This window comes from Hydra vulgaris, chromosome 13, assembly GCF_038396675.1.
Source record: "Hydra vulgaris chromosome 13, alternate assembly HydraT2T_AEP".
Classification (NCBI taxonomy): domain Eukaryota; kingdom Metazoa; phylum Cnidaria; class Hydrozoa; order Anthoathecata; family Hydridae; genus Hydra; species Hydra vulgaris.
In genome coordinates, this window is record NC_088932.1 from 9,705,001 (window position 1) to 9,727,287 (window position 22,287).

Sequence of the window (22,287 nt, forward strand, 5' to 3'; positions counted from 1 at the left end):
TTTTTTAGATGCCCCAAGAAGTCTTTTCGGTCTTATCACAGAGCACCACGGAAGAGCATTTAATAGAAAGTTCATGCCTCTTTCCCAACTGATGTCGCAATACTTGCCCAGAGGTGAGGTTTGAACCATGGATTTTACATTTCTGAGGCAAGTGTGCTACCACTGCGTCATGGCTGCTATGAAGTATTATTACTGCTTATTAAGTATTAGCAAAGATCAAGAAATAAAAATATTTATAAAATAGGAAATATTTGAGTGGTTTTTAAATGAAAACATGCTGTAATGAAAAATAAAGAAAATAATAATTAGAAATGGAAGTTAGTGATTTAGAGCCAATGTGTAGCAATTGGTTCTGGCTCTAGGCATTAATTCAATTAAAACTTCTCAGGCTCTTACTCCATTAAAATTTCTGGTTCTAAATAAAATTATTTAAAACAACAAGTTAAAGCAAAAAATAGATTACTCTATATAAACTAAAGTCCAGAAAAAAGCCACTCGACACTTATTTGTAAGAGTTAAAAGCAGTACAAATGTACTAAACTCTTGTATAAAGAGTTTAAAGCAGTAAATCTAGCAGTATTTAAAATCTTCAACATATTCTTCAGCTAGAAATATACCAGAATATTAAAACTTTTCCTCTCATTTTTGCATAGGCTTTGTGATGTCTTCTGAAATTAGTCCTTGATTCTTGGTCTCTAGACCAGTTCTGTTAACTCCCGAAAACTTAAGTTTTAAGAAAGTCAAATAATCTAGACAATCTAGACTTGACAATTTAAACTTGTCAGAAGAAAAAGAAAGCAGCAACTTCAAAATACTATTAGGAAAGTAGCAAAAGAGTTTTTGTTATACAAAAGTAAAATGTGAAGGGCAAAGTTGTTCCAGAAACAAAAAAACATTATACCATTAGTAAGCGACCAGGGCTCTGGTTCCAATTAAAAATAGGACTTTTTACAAACCGGCCCTAGCAAAATTAAAAAATTTAGCAGGGGTTGAAAGCCGAGGCTAGGAAAAAACCTAATATACTTTATAAAACTTAAATATATGCATACAATTACTATTTATTAAATACTGGTACATATATATTTTTTTATCTGATAAGGTTGCAAGCAACCACTATTAAGTAATGAGTTACTCAACCCTCGGAATTAGGGTCGGCATTCGGCAATGCCGACCTAACTGCCGATCTCAAAGTATTTGAGATCGGCAAAAAATTGCCGACCTTGTTTCTATGCTTTATGGTTAGATCTTTGTATCAAATAATTTTTGCCGACCTGATGCCAACCTCAAAAAGATTGAGGTCGGCAAATTATTGCCGACCTTATTTTTCCTAATTCCAAGGGTTGGTTACTAGATAACATAGGGTAGGTTTAAAAAGCCGTTACCTGAAAACTTAAAAAGTTACATGAGTCAGGAAATATGAAAATGGATAAGAGTTTTGAGGTTTTGTTGATGTACAAAAACAAACAAAAATTTGATGAAACTTTTATAGAATGAAGGGACAGATACAGTAAAAGGATGTGACTTTGCTGAGAGACAAGCCAAGAGTTTGAATGTTATACATATTTTGAATGATCAAACTAGAAATAATAGCTTGTTTGAGCAGCAACTATGATAGTATTTTTAGAAAAAAAAAAGATGCAACCTTACAACAATGGGAGAGTGACACAAGCTTGGCAGATAAAGGGGTTATAGCCGGAGCTGCCTTAATCTTGACACAACACAAGATATGAAATAAATTGAATTGAAACTCACGTTAAGTTTATATATTATAATACACATAGATGAATTTATATATATGTATGAATTTTCAAAGAACTGACATTTGAGGAAAAAAACTAGACAAATAAGAGTTATTGGAGCACTTAGGAACAGTCCAGGAAAAAGAATGAGATTTATATGAATGACGAGTAACACAAGAATAAATTTTAGTAAATGGCACAGGAGACGCTAGCTCTTTAAAGCAGTGCTCATTATAGTATTTGTAGAAAAAAGAAAGAGAAGCAACATTACCACAATGTGATAATGGTTGAAGGTTGGCTGCAAGAGCAGGCCCAACTATGTTAACAATGTGTATTTGCGCCTTGTCTAAAATAGAAAGGACATCATTAGAAGATCCACCCCAGATATAGCAACAGTATTCCATTAAAGGACAGATTGAAGATTTATAGAAATAAAGAATAGAATCTGGAGTAAGAAAGTGCCGAGCTTGATAAAAAGATGCAACCTTAGCAGAAGCTAATTTTACAATGAATTTGATATACGGTTTCCAAGAAAGATCGGAAGAGTTAATCCTAAAAGATAATGGGTAGATGACTCATCGAGTACATTACTGTTCATAAATATAATAAGACCTAAATAATTGCGATAACAATTGGCTGAAAAAAATTGAGTTTTATCTTAATTAAAGTTCACCAGCTACTGTGAGCTCCATGCTGTAGCAGAAGTGAGATCCTTTTCAAGCTCAAATGCCCCCTCTAAGCAATCAGAGAGTGTTGGCTTCTTTATGAAAATAGTAAATAGTAGTTCATCAGCGAACAAGGATAAAACCTTGAGGAACCCCTGAAGGTACAAGATATGAAGAAGAGTGCTGTCCATCAAAAAAAACTTGTTTACTATGATTGAAAAAGAAGGACTCAACAATCTTAAAGACGTTACCAGATAAACTGTAAGAAGAAAGCTTATGGAAATGACCAGCATGCCAAACTTTATCAAAAGCTTTAGAAATGTCAAGAGCAATAGCTTTAACCTCTCCACCTCTATCTAATGCACAATAAAACCTATCGGTTATTAATGTTAGCAAATCAGGTGTAGAACAAGAAGATCGAAATACATATTAATGATCAGAATGTTTTTAAATTCAAGATGAGAGATTAAGTGTTTGTTAATTAAAGATTCAAATCCTTGCTTATGATAATAAGAAGACTAATGGGGCAGTAGTTAGAGGAGTCAGATTGCTCTCCAGAATTTTTGAAAATAGGGATAACAGATGCTGCTTTCCAGCATGCCGGAAAACAAGACTCTGATAAGCACTTGTTAAATAGTTTTAAAAGTATGAATGGCAGCTCTGAAGAACACTTCTGCAAGACTAGTATACAACAGGTATGTTGTCTGGACCACAAGCTGTAGAAAAGTCTAAGCAGAAAATCACTTTTGATACTGAAGCTGGAGTGATAAGAATGTCAAGTAATGGATCAACCTGTTCGACAGCTATATCAGGTAGAACGCAACTAGTGGAATCAAGAGATGACATTGATGAAAAGTTCTTAGCAAACAACTCAGCTTTGTCTTTAGGAGAGGTGACAAAGTCTGATTTATACAAGAGAGGTGGAATTACAGATTTGCCCTTATTATTGATACTGTTAAAGATTCTCCATAAGTCAAAAGAGTCTAATTTCTGTGATGAAATACAAGATTTTATGACTTGAGAATAGCGAGCTTTTACATCACACAAAATTTTTTTACAATGGTTTCTAGCAGTAATAAAAACGTCTGTTTTCTGGAGAACTGTTTTGCTGATAGATATGGAAGTGATGGTTTCGGTAAAAAATTGCAGCAGCACAATGTGAGGAAAACCATGGAGAAGAGTAAGGCTTGACCTGATATTGTCGAGAGGGAATAAACGATTTCATGCCAACCTGAATCCATGAAGTTATGTAAGAAGCACATTTGTCGAAAGGAAGAAGAAAGATTTCTACCCAAGGGCCATGAAGAAAATCACTGAAAGAATCCCAGTGAGCTTTAAGGTAGTTAGATAGGGGTACAATGATAGGGGAATTCTGATGATGAAGAAGAATGAGATAATAGTTTTAGAGAGATCAAACCGTGATCAGAAGAACCTAAGGGTGAATTTTGAGAAACTGAGAACTGACTAGGATTAGAAACAAGACATAGGTCAAGTAGAGAAGGTAAATGATTCGGGTTGTCTGGAAAACGAGTTGGAAAGTTGACTAATTGAGTTAGAGATTGAGAAAGATAAAAGTTGAGGGCCTTAACGTCAGCAGAGTCACTGACACTAGAGCAAACCCATTCAGTGTGATGGGCATTAAAGTCACCAACAACAACGATATTGGCTGATGAATAAAGAGAGAGTCAATTTGATCAGAAGTAACATCAAAAAGAGTGCAGTTTTGAGATGAAGGAGAGCGATATAGAATAAAGAGAAAAGTGATAGAGTGAAGTGGTGCTAAACGAAAACACTTACAAAAATAGTTTGTGGATTCAAACCTAGTTTCGTGACAAATGGGTGAATTCTTACAAATGTAAATGTCCAGGCTAAGTATGTGACTATTGTAGTCTTTACCAATTAAAGGAAGATAACCATCAACACTAAGATCACAAGATGAGACAGCTGAACTCAAACTAGTCTCACAAAGAGCAAGTAGGTCTGGTAAAATTTGCAAGAGATAAGACTCAACAGAAGAGAAATTACTTCAAAGACCATGAACATTAGTGAATGATAGATTTAAAGAACTTGGTGATGATGATGGTTTTTTGTGTTTTATAGTTTTTGTTACTTTAGTCATTTTAAATTTGTTAAAGAACTTGATAAATGCATAGATGGTACTCAGTACACTATTTAATAGTCCAAGCAATTGCCTCATTAATAATAATAAATCCTAAAATGTAACAAAGGGCTCCAAATGTGGCCTTAACAATGCACACCAAAAGTACAAACAGGGACACCATCCATGTGCAACATGGTACTGTTAGTACTCTGATATTTTTCAACTGTTGATGGAATCAGCCTCTTTGAGAGCTACAACAGAGTTTGGGAAACCTGACTACCAGCTGGCCTCAGAACCATAAAACTGAGTTTTAGAGCTATACCCTCCTTAGGAGATAATATAATGAGTTGCCTAGTCATAAAAACAGAGACACAAGCAAAACCCATGCATTGAGTCAAGAAGATCCAGCATTCAACATCCTAAACTGGAAACAATGTATTAAAAATACATCTGTGCCAGATTAATAAATGAAGAAGTGGTATATAGGTTATATACAACATAATATAAGGTTATATATATATATATATATATATATATATAAATATATATATACTTCAATATATATATATATATATATATATGTATATATATATATATATATATATATATATACATAGATATATATACATAGATATATATATATATACATAGATATATATATATATACATAGATATATATATATATATACATAGATATATATATATATATATATATATATATATATATATATATATATATATATATATATATATATATATATATATATATATATACATAGATATATATATATAAACAATTTTAAAATGTATTCTACAAAATAGAGCGCTCAATGTTCTTAAAAGAACAGAGTAATTATAAATTAGTAGAGAATTACTTAACAAAAATTTTTCTCATTTAACACTATGTTTCATCAAAAAAGACTCATCAGAAAAATCTTTTTTCTGGTGAGTCTTTATTGATGAAACACGATGTTAAATGAGAAAAACTTTTTTAAGTGATTTTCTGCTAATTTATTATATACAAATAAACAAATAAATAAATAAATATATATATATATAAAATATCCAAGCCTCGACTAATAGAATTGTTTAGCTGGGGTTGGGTTGTAAAAAATCCTATATTATGGGGTTTTTCTCAACCCAAATATTTAATATCCTACATTTCGGAATATAAACTATCTTACAATTAGGAAGTGACCCTAAATATGGTAAAATTAGAAGAATGGAGTCAATTCCTAATTATAGGATAGTTTTCATTCCTGAAATGACCCCAAATATGTCACTTCCTAACTGTAGATTCGTTAGAGAGGTCAGTGTGCTTTCTAGAATTGAATAGTGTTCTTGAGAAAGCTTTTGTAAGGTTATGATGGATATGTTGTCTAAACCAAAAGCCCTAGAAGAATTTAATTTAGATATGACTTAAGCATCGGAAGCCATAGAATTATATATATGAGTGAATCGGAAGTATAACAATTGGTTAATCTGAGATTAAAGAGTCAAACTAAAGGAACAGTTCTTGACAAATAATTCTGCATCATTCTGGGGAGAATTAATAAGATCAGACCAATGAATTAGAGATGGATTATTAGACTTACTCAAGTTAATGACACTGTTGAAAATTTTCCGAAAGTATCTTCCCAATTTGTTACAGAAGTGAGTTTTAAGTAATTAAAAAGAGAAGACTTTTTGTTAAGACAGGAGTTTAAAATTCGTTGTCAGTCATCAGCAAATTTAAGGTTATTAAGACAAATAATATATATATATATATATATATATATATATATATATATATATATATATATATATATATATATATATATATATATATATATATAATGTGGCCAATTCCACGGTGGAAAATGAAAAAGTAGTCAAATTTTATTCTCATACTCGTCAACTTTTAGCTAATAAATATTGATGTAGACACATGAAAGTTTATTTAAAATATATCTTTAATACTAAAATTAATTTATTTAAGTCACTTTTATGCTTCCGAAAATTACGGTTTTTCTTATTGTCGCGCGATAAAAAAGGTATCATTGTAAAATGTTATTCTAACCATGAATTTATTTGCATAATCGGAATTAAATTAGCATGAAAATGGAGCTAACATGTTCAAATTGTTGTTGGTCAGATTTTATACTTTATAAAATATATATATTTTAAGGAAATAAGGAATGAACTTTTGCAACTTTTATGTAACTAAGTTAACAAAAACATGATAAAGTTTTGTTTATTATAAAATTTAGTTAAAAAATTAAGTTTTTTAATAATATATGCAAAAGAATATTGAATGTTATGTTTTTACATTTAAAGTTTTACTTATGTTCTGGCGCTTTTTTGTCAACAAAATGAATTATGTCATTAAGTAATTATAATTTCATTGACAAGATTCTAACTAAAACTTTTTATATTAGAAGAACTTAGAAAAAAATCTTTTATTTTTTTTAATGTTAATTAAAATTATTTATATTATTGCTTTTTTATTTGTTTATGTTATGTATTCTTATTTTATTTGACATAAATACAAATAAATAAATAGAAATAAGAATTATATAAATATTTGTATTTAGACATTTAAAAAAAAGATTTATTTGCTATTCTCCTAATCGCAAGGTAACGTAAGTGATGTAACGTAAGTTATATATATAGTATCAAAAAAAACTGTTTATTTTCTTTACAAAGTCACCTCTGATAAAACTTTATATATTTTTTAAATTGGCATAGAATTCTTAATATCTTGTGAAAGTTTTTAATACAAACCGCTTTACTGATTCGCAGAAATCTGACCTAAAAGTTGAAGCAAACTTTTACCTAGTTTTCCGTGTAATATAAGTTAAGTGGCATTTTCAGTAATAAGCTCACCCTCTTTCAGCCAGACTCAAAACTTTTTAGTTTATTTTACTCTTTAGACTAACAGCTTTCAAACAAAATAGCTAAAAGTTTAATTTACAGTTTAAATAGGAAAATATTTGATAAAGTTGTTGCGCATGTAACGTAAGTTAAAAATGGAATTGCCCATATATATATAAAATATAAATATAAGTTATAAATAAATATAATGTAAATTACAAATAAGTATAAGGCAAATTAAGGCTCCTTTAAGGTTGTCAGGAAGATTGCTAATATAGATAATAAGCAAAACAGGACTAAGGATAGAATCTTGAGTTACCCCAAAAGTTACTGGAAATGAAGAAGAGTGTTCAAGGATGACTTTATTATAGTGGTTAGAAAGAAATGATTTAATAAGCTCAAAAACTTTACAAGATACACTATATGAAGCAAGCTTATGGAGAAAACCAGCATGCCAAACTTAATCAAAAGCTTTAGATATGTCAATAGCAATAGCCCTTGCCTTATGGCCTTCGTCTAATGCACAATAGAATCTTTTAGCAGTTAGCTAGTCAGCCGTGGAAACAGAAGATTGGATACCATATTGATTGTCTGACAGTCTTAAGTCAAGTTGTTTGACTCAAAATAGGATGTTAGAAATTTGTTGATTAATTACTCAAAGACCTTGCTAATAATTAAGAGAAGACTAATTGGACGACTGTTGGAGGGATCAGTTTGTTCTCCAGAGTTTTAAAAAATTGGAACCACAGATGCCATTTTCTGTCAGGAAGAAAAACAAGATTCACTCAAGCACTTATTAAATAATTTAGAGAGAATTGAAGAAATTCTGAAGAACATTTTTGCAAGACTATGACAGGAATGTTGTCTGGACACCAACCTGTAGAAGAGTTTAATTGGGATATGACTTTGGCAACCGAAACTGGAGCGATATGAATCTCAAGTAATGGGTTAACCTGTTAAACTGGAATGGCAGGAAGAGTATGACCATAAGTTTAAAGAGTCGAATTAGAAAAAAAGTTCTTTGCAAATATGCCTTATCCTTATCCTTGGGAATAGTAATATGATCAGTCCTATGAATTAGAAATGGAATATTAGACTTACCTTTGTTAATGATGCTGTTTTCCAAAAGTCTCTAAAGCCTAACTTTTGAGAGAAGTAAGAGATTTAGTAAACTGGAAATAATAGAGCTTAGCCTCAGACAGCACTATTTACATAGATTTCTTGCAATAATAAATAGGTATTTGTTTTCAAGACAGATGTTTTTTTTAAAAAGATGAAAAAAAAAAGATTACGATAGATATTGCAGTTGCATAAGAAGGTAAAAATCATGAAGAAGAATGAGGCTTGACTTGGAATCAACAAGAAAAAATAAAAGCTTCCATACCTGCCTGGATCCAGGAGGTTACATAGGAAGCACATTTATCAGAAGAGAGAGAAAAGACCACAAGATAAATCACAAAAAGAATCCTAGTCTGCTTTAGGGTAGTAGTAAGTAGTACAATGATGAGTCCAAAGAAGAAGTACAAGATTTATGGATGCTCTCCATAAATCTTGTACTTCTTCTCCATTGCATGGCTGGAACCACCTAAAGGAGAACCAGGAGAAAATGAACACAAGCTAGAGTCAGAGAAAAGACACAAATTAAGGAGTGAAGGTAAGGGTTGTCAAGAAAATGAGTCAGAAAATGAGTAAGAAATTGAGTAAGAAATTGAGAAGAATCTGAGTAAGAAATTGAGAAAAACAAAAGTTATAGGCAGTGTGATGAGCATTGTATATAGGCAGTGTGATGAGCATGGTATAGCCAATTTGATAAGAAACCTCATCTAAAAAAGTGCAGTTTTGAAAAGAAAGGAGAATGATAAAGAACAAAAATAAAGGTGATAGTCGGAAGCACATTAAAGATTGGTCAGAGGATTCAAACCTGATTTTTTGGAGTAGAATTAGACTCGACTTAAGATGGACAAGGAATAAAAGCCTACACACTCACTACATACTCACACTTACTACATACTACATAAATGGGTGCCTAATACAAGGGAGGGGGAGGGATTAAAGGGATGGGGTAGGTCTATAAATGGAGAGGTCTTAATAAAAGGGTAAGTGGGAATATTATTTTTGTAATTTTAAAAAGGATTTAATATTTTTAAATAAGTTTTATACGATGGCAAGAAATAAACAAAAATATAATTTTTGACAAATAAAAATATATAAGATTTTATTAAAGGTCAAAGGACAAAAGGGCAGGTCTTAACAAGCTTGGGGTGGATGGGGAAAATTTCTAAAAATTAATAAAAATCCCCTCCTGTTTATTAAGCACCTAAGAGTACTTGCTTGGATTCCAGAGGTTAGGTAAGAGGTGGATTTATGCATTCATAATATGGATAGATATAGATATAAGCATATACGATTGCCATTTATTTAGGTGCTGGCATACAATATCCTTACATATTTATATAAACTTTAGTATATATATGGTGTAGTATTTGCCAAAAGGATGATCAGATGGATGTTTGGTATGACTCTAACAAGACAAGAAAAAGAGCCATAACCTTAGACAGAGATTGGAAAAAACATTGTGTCGAACATTTGTTAGAAAAAAATTTTGGTTTGGTTATCAGCATTTAGAGAGGTAGCATCTTTAGGAAAAAAAGTAGAGTTAGAAGTAAGAAAACTTGGAGAGATTGTGTTACATATGGTATGAATGAGTTTTAGTTTAGAAAAGAAGATGTTCTGGATTGTTTATATTAGAGAAACAGTCTAAACAGGAAACGGTAAAGCTTGATGATGATGATGATGATGATGATGATGATGATGATGATGATGATGATGATGATGATGATGATGATGATGATGATGATGATGATGATGACCATGTTGATCATGATGATGCTTATGTTTAAATATACTTGAATATATAAACATATATAAAAGATAACATGAATTTCAAATAAAAAAAATAGTTTAGGATGTATCAATGTTTATTTTTTACCCATGCTATTTTTTATCAAACCTGGCCCTGTCAAATTTCAACTGCAGTTAGTTACTACATACATACCCTGATGTGGTATACCCTGAAATCAGCAAGGATATTTAAAAACTTGCCTGGTAAAAAAGATATTGTTTGTGTTAGATAAAAACAAACATGCCCCAAAAAATTAACTTTGTATGACTTTAAAACGCTATGCAGCATATGAAATAAAGTACTCAGACTTAGGGTTGCCTACTGTGTTCTCTTTCATAAAAGCCAGACACCTGGCAACCCTACTCACACCATAATATTAGATTCTCCAAATTTTGCAGTCTTTAACCTAAATGGTGCATCCTTGTCTAAAAGGAGGAAATCTGCAGAGAACCATTGAAATGACTGTCTGTAGCAGAGTACAATTGAAACGACTGTCTGCAGCAGAGGATAATTGAAATAATTGTCTGCAGCAGAGAACCATCGAAATGATGGTCTGCAGCAGAGAATCATTGAAATGATGGTTTGCAGCAGAGGATCATTGAAATGATTGTCTGCAGCAGAGAACCATTAAAGTGATTGTCTGCAGCAGAGGATCATTGAAATGATTGTCTACAGCAGAGGATCATTGAAATGATTGTCTGCAGAAGAGGATAATTGGAATGATTGGCTGCAGCAGAGGATCATTGGAATGATTGGCTGCAGCAGAGGATCATTGGAATGATTGGCTGCAGCAGAAAATTATTAAATTTGACACAAAGCGATGATCCATAAGAACAATAAGAAAATTAGTTTCAAATTCTGGAAAATAACAGATAGAACTGACCTATTAACAATGAATTTTGAAATTAAATGAATTTACAGAGCCCTTGTGTAAAAACTTGATAAAACTACTTCTCATTCCTTTATCACAAAACCACAAATAGGCCATTTAAAGCAACTTATAAAGAAAAAGAAAACCACATTTTTGTGGTACAAGACAAAATACAAAGATAAAATTGAAGCAAAAAGTAACATTTTTTCCATCCAATTGTCATCTATTTAATGAAAAAGAAAATGTAGGCATATTTTTTTTTGCGCGTAATTTTATGTGGATTTACAATTTTTAATTTTTACAATTTGTGGCACCATGTTGAAGATTTTTCTGTTTGTTGTATCGGAAACAAACCACGGTTAATCACCATATGATGCAATAGATGACACTGTAAAAAGACTTATTGCCAGCTAACGGAGCATACTTACAGCTTTATTTGCAAACTTGTTGCAAGCTCACAGAGCCCAACCACTGATTAAACAGTGTGCTGAAGTAATGTTTTAATACTTTTAAAAAATTCAATCAGTGAGACTATGTATGCAAAGCAATCACTGTAACTGGAACAAGAAGTTTTCATTAATTTGAATCTTCATCTCCTTCAATCATTAAGATGAAACATGTATCTGATGATGGAAATTTTGCTTTAACACTTATTGTTCTCAATAAACAAAAATATAAAACCTGTCAGAACAATTTGGTTATAATATTGCAACACCTATTGTGCAAATAGTACAAACCTTACTGACTAGGTATGTGGCTTTTGAAATTAATAAAGAAAATGATGATTTTATGTTAAGCATATGCATCTACTATTTCTAAGTTGGTTGAACTACTGTCCTAAGCAACTTGATGTTTGCCAAGAACGCAATTTCTGTTTTTAAAATACCATCAACATTCTGTTCTTAAAATATCAACAATGTTCTGGACACCATTACCAAAAAAAATAATTCTAAGCTGAGCAGCTTCGATATCCTCAGTGAATGTTACACAATATTCAACTTTTATGATAGTATAAACTTTTACTTCAATATTTCCATAATATTTGCTTAATCCAACTTTTTTAATTTATGTTTTTGTCTTATTTAAACACCAGAATGGTTTTTTGGTTATATTCTTAACTTTTCTTTTGGTTATATTCTTAACTTTCTTTAAATTTTGACTGAATTTATTTTAATTGTAAAAACATTTGTAACAATTGTGTGTGTTTTTAAAACTTTAATTTATTTGTTAAACTATTTACTAATCTAATTAAACTTATTTAAACATTCTGAAACAAAAGTTTCAAAATGTTTAAATAAGTAATGTTCCAAAATAGCATACACTTTCAAATTATTCGTTAGCAAAAAAGTTCATTTACTTATCTGAGCTAAGAATTGGCTCAAGACTAAAAAAAAACTGTTAATATGACTTGTAAATTGTAAATTGTTAATGTGACTTTTTTGGAATAATCTTTGGAAACTCATAATTATGTCACCCACTTAATATTTTTTTAGGCCTGATTTCTGACAACGACAAAATAAATTACAAAATAAGTAAGTAGCTCCAATATAATTGCTGCAAGTAAGAAGAAGTTTTTAAATATTGGCACAATCAATTAATTTTTGACCCAGAAAAAATATATTTTTCAGTTAAGAACTACATGATATTGACTGATTAGAAAATTAAAACTATTACCACCCCACCTCACCTTAGTAACTATATTAGAAATTAACTTGACATCAACAATTATTTCAGACTTTTCTTATCATAGCCAAAAAGTTGTTAATGATGTTGTTAGTATTTCAGAAAAGGTATACATACATCATGAAAGACAGAATATTGATAACATGAGAAAAATCATGAAAAGATATACACAACATTTAAAAAAAAACTAATATATAATATCTCATTATATATATATATATATATATATATATATATATATATATATATATATATATATATATATACACATACACATATAAACAGGCCTCAGCAGGAGTAAATAAGTGCAAGAGTGGAGAAAAGCTCCCTTAAAACAAACATGGCAAGCCATGCGAGCTGTTCCTATTAACAGCTTCTTATGAGAGCTTTTGGCTTTTGCATGAGCTATCTATTTATTCATTAAAAAAATTGCTTATAAAATACAAAATTTGTCTTTATACTTGTTACAAGCATGTTTGTAACTTTAATGTTACAAGAATATATACATAACAAGTGTCATTTATTGCGACATGAAAAGAAATCTTCAGACAAGTATTGTTTTTAGGTTTTTGCACTAGCAATCTACTTATTAACAACATTACTTAATAAAAAATTTGATTAAGAGCTATAAAAGCTTTTACTGCTTATAAAAAATGTTTTATATTAGCTAATTGTAATAGAGTGCAGACATTTTAAGAATTATTACAACAATTAAAAATTCTACAATAAAAGTGAATAATATATTAAAGTAATTAATATCTTAAATATATAATTCATTACATATAATAAAAATTGTATAACAATAATTTAGAGTGTAATAATTTTATATTTTATCAGTTAAATAATTTTAATTTTTATCAGTTAAACAATTTTATATTTTATCAGTTAAACAATTTTATATTTTATCAACAAAATTTAGAGAGTAATAATTTTATATTTATCAGTTGGTCCGATCTAATCACAAATATTTACATTAAATTGGCGCTCTTTTTCAATTTTTTTTCTTCAGCAACCATGCCTTTTAAAATGTGTTCCAGTTTAGTATAAATTTATTTTTTTATAAACATGATTTTGTATTTTTCATTTTAGTTACAATGATAATGGTACTTTAGAGAGAAAAATTATACTAGTGTGATTAATTTAGAAGACTGTTTAAAAAAAGTTTAAAAACATAAAATAACATTTTTTTAAATTGATGGATTGCATGCTCAAACCAAAACCTTCAGTCAATGTTGCGGCACTCCTTGCATATTTTCTCTATTTGTCAGTCAATGTAGTAGAACTCCTGGCATTTTCTACCAATGGTCAGTCGATTTAGCAGCACTCTTTGCATGTTTTTCTTATTTGTCAGTCAATGTATGTAAACTCCTTATATGTTCAGCACTCTTTGCATGAAAATTCAGATTCAGAATTCAAAAAGCAGATGTAGCAGCACTCTTTGCATGTTTTATTTATTTATCAGTGAATGTATATAAACTCCACATGTGTTCTACTATCTGTCAGTCTATTTTCCACTATGTAATATAAATAAAAAACATTTTGACATTTTGATAGCTTTTATTCTTATATTCGTTAAAAAAAACAAAATGTTCCAGTTTATTAAGATGAGTTTTTGTGGTTATTTAAAAAACAATAAAACTTGTTTCCTTAACTAAATTCAATGGTTTTTACATAAAGTTCACTTGACCAAAACCCTCAGTTGATGTATCTACATTTGATTCTAAAATCAACTTCGCCTAAATCTTACTTAGTCAATGTGTACACTCTGTTACAGTGGCAGGTTTTAGGGGGGCATGGGATAGTACCCCCCACTTAGGACTTTTTTTCAGAAATATTCTTTTGTAAATTGACTAGTATACAGAATTGGACTATTATACTGACGAACGAAATTGACTATTATATGTAATTATACGTATATAAACTTGATTATTACACTAAAGTACACAAAATTAAAATAGAAAGATACTTATAAATGAAAATATGCGGACCTTTTTTTTTTATAGACCTTTTTAGCCCCCTCCTTGGCGTGTGACAAAACCTGCCCCTGCTCCGTTAACGGAGTAGTTACAGCGTGTTAACTGACTGTTACGGCTGTATGTGCAGCGCACCTTCTGTGCTTTGAATTTATATGGTTTAATGCAGAATTTTATTTAGTTGGTGCACAAAAGTGTGCAGCAACAAAAAAACTTTGTGCACTAACTAAAAAATATATATATTATTTTTTTATTATTATTAATTTATTTTGCTGTGTTTTAAAAATTACAAAAAAATATCATACTATTACATTAATAAAAAATCCTAGCCGGAGCAAGAAGAAGACAAGTTGTCTTACCACCGAGCCCCGTTACATTAGTGCTCTAAAACATGTTTAAAATTTAAATACGTAATAAATGATAAATAAAACAGTATAAATACATACAATTTCAGCAATAAAATAATTTTTTGCTAACAATATTCAACGAAATAATTTAAAAAATAAAAAAGTGCAAACAAGAGAAAATCATGAAAGTTATCAATCCACAAAAAATCATTTTGTATAAAAATGCATAACATATAAACAAGAGTTATGTTTTATTAAAAATAATGCAATAAAAATAGGAACTTGGGCTGATTAATAAATATCAACAAAAACATAAACCTAAAAGCAGATTTGCTTTTATGTATATTGTTTGTTACTAATGGTTGTAAACCATTAGTAACAAAAGCTAAAGAAAATGCAAAAATTTAACTGATTATTTTAAGTGATTTAATTCAAACCTTTTTAAATTGTCAAAAAAGATATTGAAAAAAAAATTTAAAATCTAATATATCAAAGTCCATGTTTAGCAAATGCCGTTTTAAATTCACCTGAAAATTTTTTAAAGTGCAATTTAAAACGAAGTTTTGTTTTTCATTAAAAATTGCATAAAAATTTTTCCAAACAAAAGGTCCCCGATATTGAATTTGGTAAGAACTTAATTTAAGATGTATTATTGGAACAATAAAGTTATTCTCTGAAAATTTGGTAGGATATTTATGAGAGATTTCATTAAAATAGGATTGAAATGTTACTGGAGATTTTGCTTTAAACATAAATAGTAAAACTTGATGAATATTAAGCTTATAAATATTTAAAGCTTCAAGCTGACGTAAAAGAGGTTCACATTGTGCATTTCTGGTTGCCCAAAATATTATCCTGCAAGGATGTTTTTGTTTGTTATAAATATTTTTTTGTTTCGTGTGCTACCCCAGGCAACATTACAGTATGAAAGATAAATGTGTATAAACGAAAAATAAAGATTTTTTAATGACTCATTATTAAGAAAAGGTTTTGTTCGATATAAAATGGAAATATTTTTTGAGATTTTAACTTCAATATATTTAATATGAAATTTCCATGACAATTTTTCATCTAAAAGCACTCCCAGAAAGTTTGTAGTCAATTATATATTATCGATACTGAGAAGTGAACCTGGAACCCTTAGTCCTGGAACCCTGGAATCCACTTGACCAAGCTTACGTTGCAAGATAGCAGAAAATTGTATTTATAAAATAATATTTTCGCATGTATAATATATTATTACTTATTAAATATTATATATATAATATTTTGCATGTATTATATATCGGAAGAATATGTTTTTAAAATTGGTATCATGTTCAGGATAGCGATGTTAATTTATTGAATTTTAAACGGAACTATTGGGGTGAAAATAAAACATTAAAACAGACTGAAAAGTACTAATTAATTAACTCAAAGAAGCTCAGAGAATTAAAGACATTGTTATATTTAAAATTGTTTGGTACTTTGTAAAATTTTGTACCCCTCCCCTAAAAAAACTTGTTAAAAAAATTTTTTTTTTTTTTGGGGGGGGGGGGGGGAAGGGGGTACAAAAATGTTGCATAATATTGTGGGGGAGGGGAGCAATAGAGTGTTACGATTGCATTTTGAGGGGAGGGGGGAGGGGATCAAAAAATGTTAAAATCTGCATGATGTAATTTATGGATGACCCCAAACTTGATAACAACACTCGAATCAAAGTTGATTTTATTAATTTTTTTGTTTGCTTGTTTATTCTATGCTAATGATTTTCAAAAATACTTTTGTTTAGGTTCATTCCAAGCTGACTTGGAGCCCTTGGGCAAAATTAAATTGTGAAGCTCTAAAATCTAGATGTCATCTATACAATCCATTACAAATATGATTGCATAGAATTTTTGATATTTAGCAAGTATTTATGATGGACCCAAAATCATTGTTGTCAAAATGACCCTGCTCTCATTTTGTTTTGTTCCATTATTATTTAAAAACATCTTAAAAAATAAAATTGGAATAAAATTACTTAATTACTTTTATCACAGTTTACTATGAAAAAATATATATATTCCTATATTTTGACTAAACTGACTGGTAGTCAATTTAGTCGATTTCATATATTTCAATATATATATGAGCCCATGAGATGAGTGGTATAAGTCACTTTATTCAAAATTTTGAGTTATTGCTACCAATGGTTAGCATTTTGTTTATTCTATTACATGGCAGAGTGGTATGAGTCTAATGATATCGATAATGATGCTGGAACTGTTTTTTGTTATGCTCCTCACTAAACAGCTGTTTTTGTTCACAGCCATAGTGATATTAGTCAGACTTCTCAAAACTAGATATGAGTGACTTATACCACTATGCATCACATAACAAAACAATTATAAAATTTTATTTATATAAAATATAAATAGGAAAAACATTTATATTTATTATGAGTATATTACACGTTATAACTAACATGAAATAAACTCATAATAAATAAATAAATAAATATATATATATATATATATATTTATCAGAAAAATTTACTTTATATATATATATATATATATATATATATATATATATATATATATATATATATATATATATATATATATATATATACAGCTATGCTCAAATGTATGGAGCACCTATTTGTTTAAATATATTTGTGTTTAAAAAATGAGATATACATGATGAATTTTTTTTTAAATGGTATTTTATTTGTTTTTTACGTTTAAGCATTAGTAAATCATTTAATGCATGTTGAATTTGCTTGTCTGGGCATGATTAGACTTGTCTTAACTTGTCTACATACTCACTTAGTATAAATTCTGTCGAATTAAGATATTCATTTCATTCTTATCTTAAACGTAACTATTGTCAGCCGCTCATTATCTATTGTTTAAAAGTAGTGATTTTTTTTATCGTTCTTTATTTATTTTCATTATGAGTAAAACACGCGAACTTTCTGTGAGTGAAAGAAGCCAAATTGTGATACTCCATAAACAAGGACATTCCCAAGTGGAAATTTCAAAAATTATGAAATGCTCAAGGAAAGCAGTGCAAAATGCTATAAATAGATTTAGTGAAACTGGTTCATACGAAAATAGACCAAAAACGGGAAGAAAACGTATACTTTCTCCTAGAAACCATCGTTTCCTCAACAGGATTTCACTTCGAAATCGGACCAAATCTTCTAAAGACTTGGTTAGCGATCTGTGGGAGCACAGAAAAATTCAAATTTCTGCTCCAAGTGTTAGAAGATACTTAAAAGAAGGTGATTTACATGGAAGAAGGGCTCGCCGAAAACCATTGCTGACTGAGCACCATAAGAAACTTCGTTTAGAATGGGCTAAACAGCACCAAAATTGGTCATCAGAAGATTGGGCCAAAATTATTTGGTCAGACGAATCAAATATAGAGGTAAGGCATCATTATGACTTACGGTGTAACCAAAAAATAAAAAAAAAATATCATTTCGAAATTATTCCTTTAAGTACCTGAAATTTTACATGTTGAAATTTATAATATCAAATTTGTATTCCTTTACTTTTTTGACCTAGATTTTCGGGCAACCTGGAGGCACCTTTGTAAGACGACGACCAGGCGAAGCATTTGAGCCGGAATGTATCATCCCTACAGTCAAATTTGGCGGTGGTGGCACAATGATCTGGGGTTGCATGGCCTCCAGTGACGTAGGTGAAATATTTTTATGTGAGGGTAGGATGAATGCAGAGCGCTACATTACCATGCTAAATGAAGTTTTGGAGCCATCAATATTGAAATTATTTGACGAAGATGTCCCTCAATATTATTTTCAACAAGATAACGCTCCTTGCCACAAGGCAAAAAAAAGTTTGGACTGGTTTTCAACAAATGAAGTTCCCCTCATTACGTGGCCCCCCCAGTCTCCAGATTTGTCACCCATAGAAAATTTGTGGTCTATTTTGAAGAGGAAGTTGTCAATTTACAGATGTAAATCCAAAGAAGAATTTAAAGCGAAAATTCTGGATGAATGGGAAAAAATACCAGCGAATGTATGTAAGGATCTTGTGGACAGCATGCCCAAAAGACTACGTGCGGTGATCAAGGCAAAGGGAGGTGCTACAAAATATTAATTATATTAAATAATATTGTTGAATTGAAATAATTTGTATCAAATAAACACATTCACATTTACTATTTGTTCATTACTTTTGAATTTTAAATAAAATATAGGGGTGCTCCATACATTTGAGCATAGCTGTATATATCTATATATATATATATATATATATATATATATATATATATATATATAAATATATATTTATCAGAAAAACTTACTTTTCTCTTTAGATTTATCTTGCTTTTCAAATTGCTTTCTAAGTGATAAACTAATGCGCTTCTTCTTTGCAATTATTAATTCAATTGTTTGCATTAATCTTCTTTCTACAACAGCTATATCTGCATCAGTAACATGTCGCATAAAGTAGGACATGTAGGTGTAAGGACAATTGACTGCACCAAATCCAGATAATATAGCCATAAGTGTGACACCAATTACACCTACACGGCTTACACCCTGTTCAATAGAAAACATACCATGGTTTGCACTTAAAATAGGAAATGGGTTTCGTAGTTTCCAGAAAACATAAAAAAATCCAAACCAATAGACAAATGTTAATACCCGTTGAAAAACTTGAGGCACCCAATATAAATTCAGGAAAAAAAAATAGCCAATGTAAAAGGGGATCATAAATACAAGAACAAGAAGCATACAATATATTAAAAGTTTCCAATGAAATAACCGAGAGCTTGGTAAAAGATACCCAAGAATTTCAAATATTATTAACTCAAACATCATACATGATAGAGAAAATGTTACAGAGAAAACTAGCTGAACAACAATATGACGAATCTCATAATTTTTAAACAGCTGTCGCATAAAAAACACCCAACCAAAACAAAAAAAAAGAATTTCTGAACCAAATACAACAACTGAATCAAATACAAATGACATTTTTTATTCCATTGGTCACAAGCTAAAAGTTTACAAAAGAAAAATAAGTAAATAAATTAAATTTTATTAAAGCATATATTTTGCATATTTAAAACAAGAAAAAATCTAACTTTATCTTTAAACCAATGTTTTAGAAAACTGATGCAGTAGTAGATTAAGAGTAAAACTTTATTTAACTCAAGCTTCTACTCTCTGATACTTCCTGATGATCCTGCTGAAAAAAAACTGACAGTAGAAGCTCAAGTTATATAAGCTTGCTTACCTAACTTAATAAGACTTGCTTAATGCGGTGACTTTTTAATATAAACATGAGGAATATTTACTGGCTTCAGCACATTCATTGACTATCTTATAGCCTACTGCTACAAGGAAGTGCTGCTACATCGACTGAGGGTTTGACATGGGGCAGCAATCTTTTTTCTTTTATTATTTCATTTAATATTCCTAACGTTTAATGTCTCCAACGACGAGAGTGCAACAAGCGAAAAAATATATATATATATATGAACTTTTATCATTATTAATATTATTATCATTATTATTATTATTATTAATAATTATTAAAAAGAATAGAATACGCAATAATTTAAATAAAAACATATATCACATTTTAAGAAAACATAAAATATATAAATCGACTATGAATATATAATATATAGACTTTAAAAATGCTGTAGTTTTAATTTATTCTTGAAATATTATACTTTTTATCATTTCTCTTTTTGTATGAATACTTTTTATCAATTTACAACGTTTTTACAAACCTTACCTGAAAAAAAGAACAATTATAGTTTTTACCTAGTTTTATCCGTAAAAGAACGTTTTTAGATTTCAATTTTAGATTATTAAACTATTTTTAAAACATTAAAAGTTAAGATTAATTTTCAATTGTTGAGGTAACATAATCATAATATTAATATATCTATACTCATGTTTTATTATAAATCGCTTAAATAAAATATTTGCTAACGATTGTACATAACCAAATAAATAATTGAGATGTTTACAATAAGGTCCATAAAAAAAGGTTTGAATATTACGTCTATTCTTACCTCTTTTGCTAACCCCTCCCCTTCCTCGAACCCATTGTATTGAATAGTTTAGAACATTATCTGGAGCAACTGAGCATTGCAAAGAACGCCATGGGTTATTCGACTGGCTGCGCACAAAAACTTTATCTATAAATAACAACTATCATGAAAGGAAAATAAGGGAATTGCTTGAAGTTAACTTTGCGCAAACATCTCAGGAGGTTAAACGATACCCGGTACTGCTTAACAGGGATAACGGGGTAAAGGTTACTTCAAATAATTGGAGACCACTATTTAAGAAAATCATAAATAAATAAAACAATTTTTATTGGTGTCGTTTATGTAATAACTTCTCTATGATTGTTATTTTGTAACGGTTTTTAAATTGGTATTTTACGTCTGATGGTGGTCGGTGCAAATTAGACCGAAATATCACAAAAAAGATGAAGAAAAAATAATTAGTACGATGTTGTTTTTAATGTTTTATAACTAATTAGAATATTATCGAATGTTCGAAGTTCGCAAATATCACGCATAAAAAAACTACTTGTCTATGATGCCGAGATAATTTTGAGTATCTTAACATTTATCCTAGTCGGTTTAATGTTTTTTATTTGCTTTATGAGAATGAAAATAAACTTAAAAGCTTTTTTCTTTTTTTTGTTGATAATTTTAAGATAATTTTTCAAAATAAATTTGTCAAAATGTTCGCAAATGTTTTGAAACAATCTGCTAAAATGACCGATTGTTTTTTTAATCAACTATTGGTCAATATTTAAAAAAATAACGTTTTATTCAATTTTGTTTTTCAATTTCATGCAGTTAATTTTTGATATCTCATTATGAATTTAAAAGTAAAGCAAATTATATATATTTAAAATTATAAATTTTATTATAATTTTTCAAAATCAGGTTAGATTTCACTCATACAGCTAAAAAGTAATCAATTACCTAAACAAAATAAACTAACAAAAAAATAATCAACAATAAATAATATTAATTGATAAAAACAAGTGTAAATTAATATAACTAAAAAAACAAAAAAGTTTAAATATAAAATACATCTACAATTGTTAATAATATAATAAAAATAACTTATAATAACAATGATAGAGTTTACAACATTCAACAATAACAATATTAATAA

General features: G+C 29.4%; 1 protein-coding gene across 4 annotated transcripts in view; it reads right to left on the reverse strand.

The window, feature by feature from the left end:
* Positions 1 to 21,291, reverse strand: part of LOC100203020 (Golgi pH regulator) — a 26,385-nt gene extending 5,094 nt beyond the window's left edge. The window contains exons 1-3 of one of the 4 annotated variants that reach the window (XM_065816914.1): positions 21,162 to 21,258; positions 20,220 to 20,323; positions 19,434 to 20,131 (exon numbers count right to left, since the gene is read on the reverse strand). In XM_065816914.1, the coding sequence (XP_065672986.1) occupies positions 19,434 to 20,109 (676 nt within the window). In that variant the 5' untranslated portion in view covers positions 20,110 to 20,131; positions 20,220 to 20,323; positions 21,162 to 21,258. Of the gene's footprint in view, positions 1 to 19,433; positions 20,132 to 20,219; positions 20,324 to 20,907; positions 21,106 to 21,161 lie in introns of those variants that run through there. The other 3 variants (XM_065816913.1, XM_065816912.1, XM_065816915.1) reach the window with 3 other exon arrangements.
* Between the last annotated feature and the right edge of the window lie 996 nt (positions 21,292 to 22,287).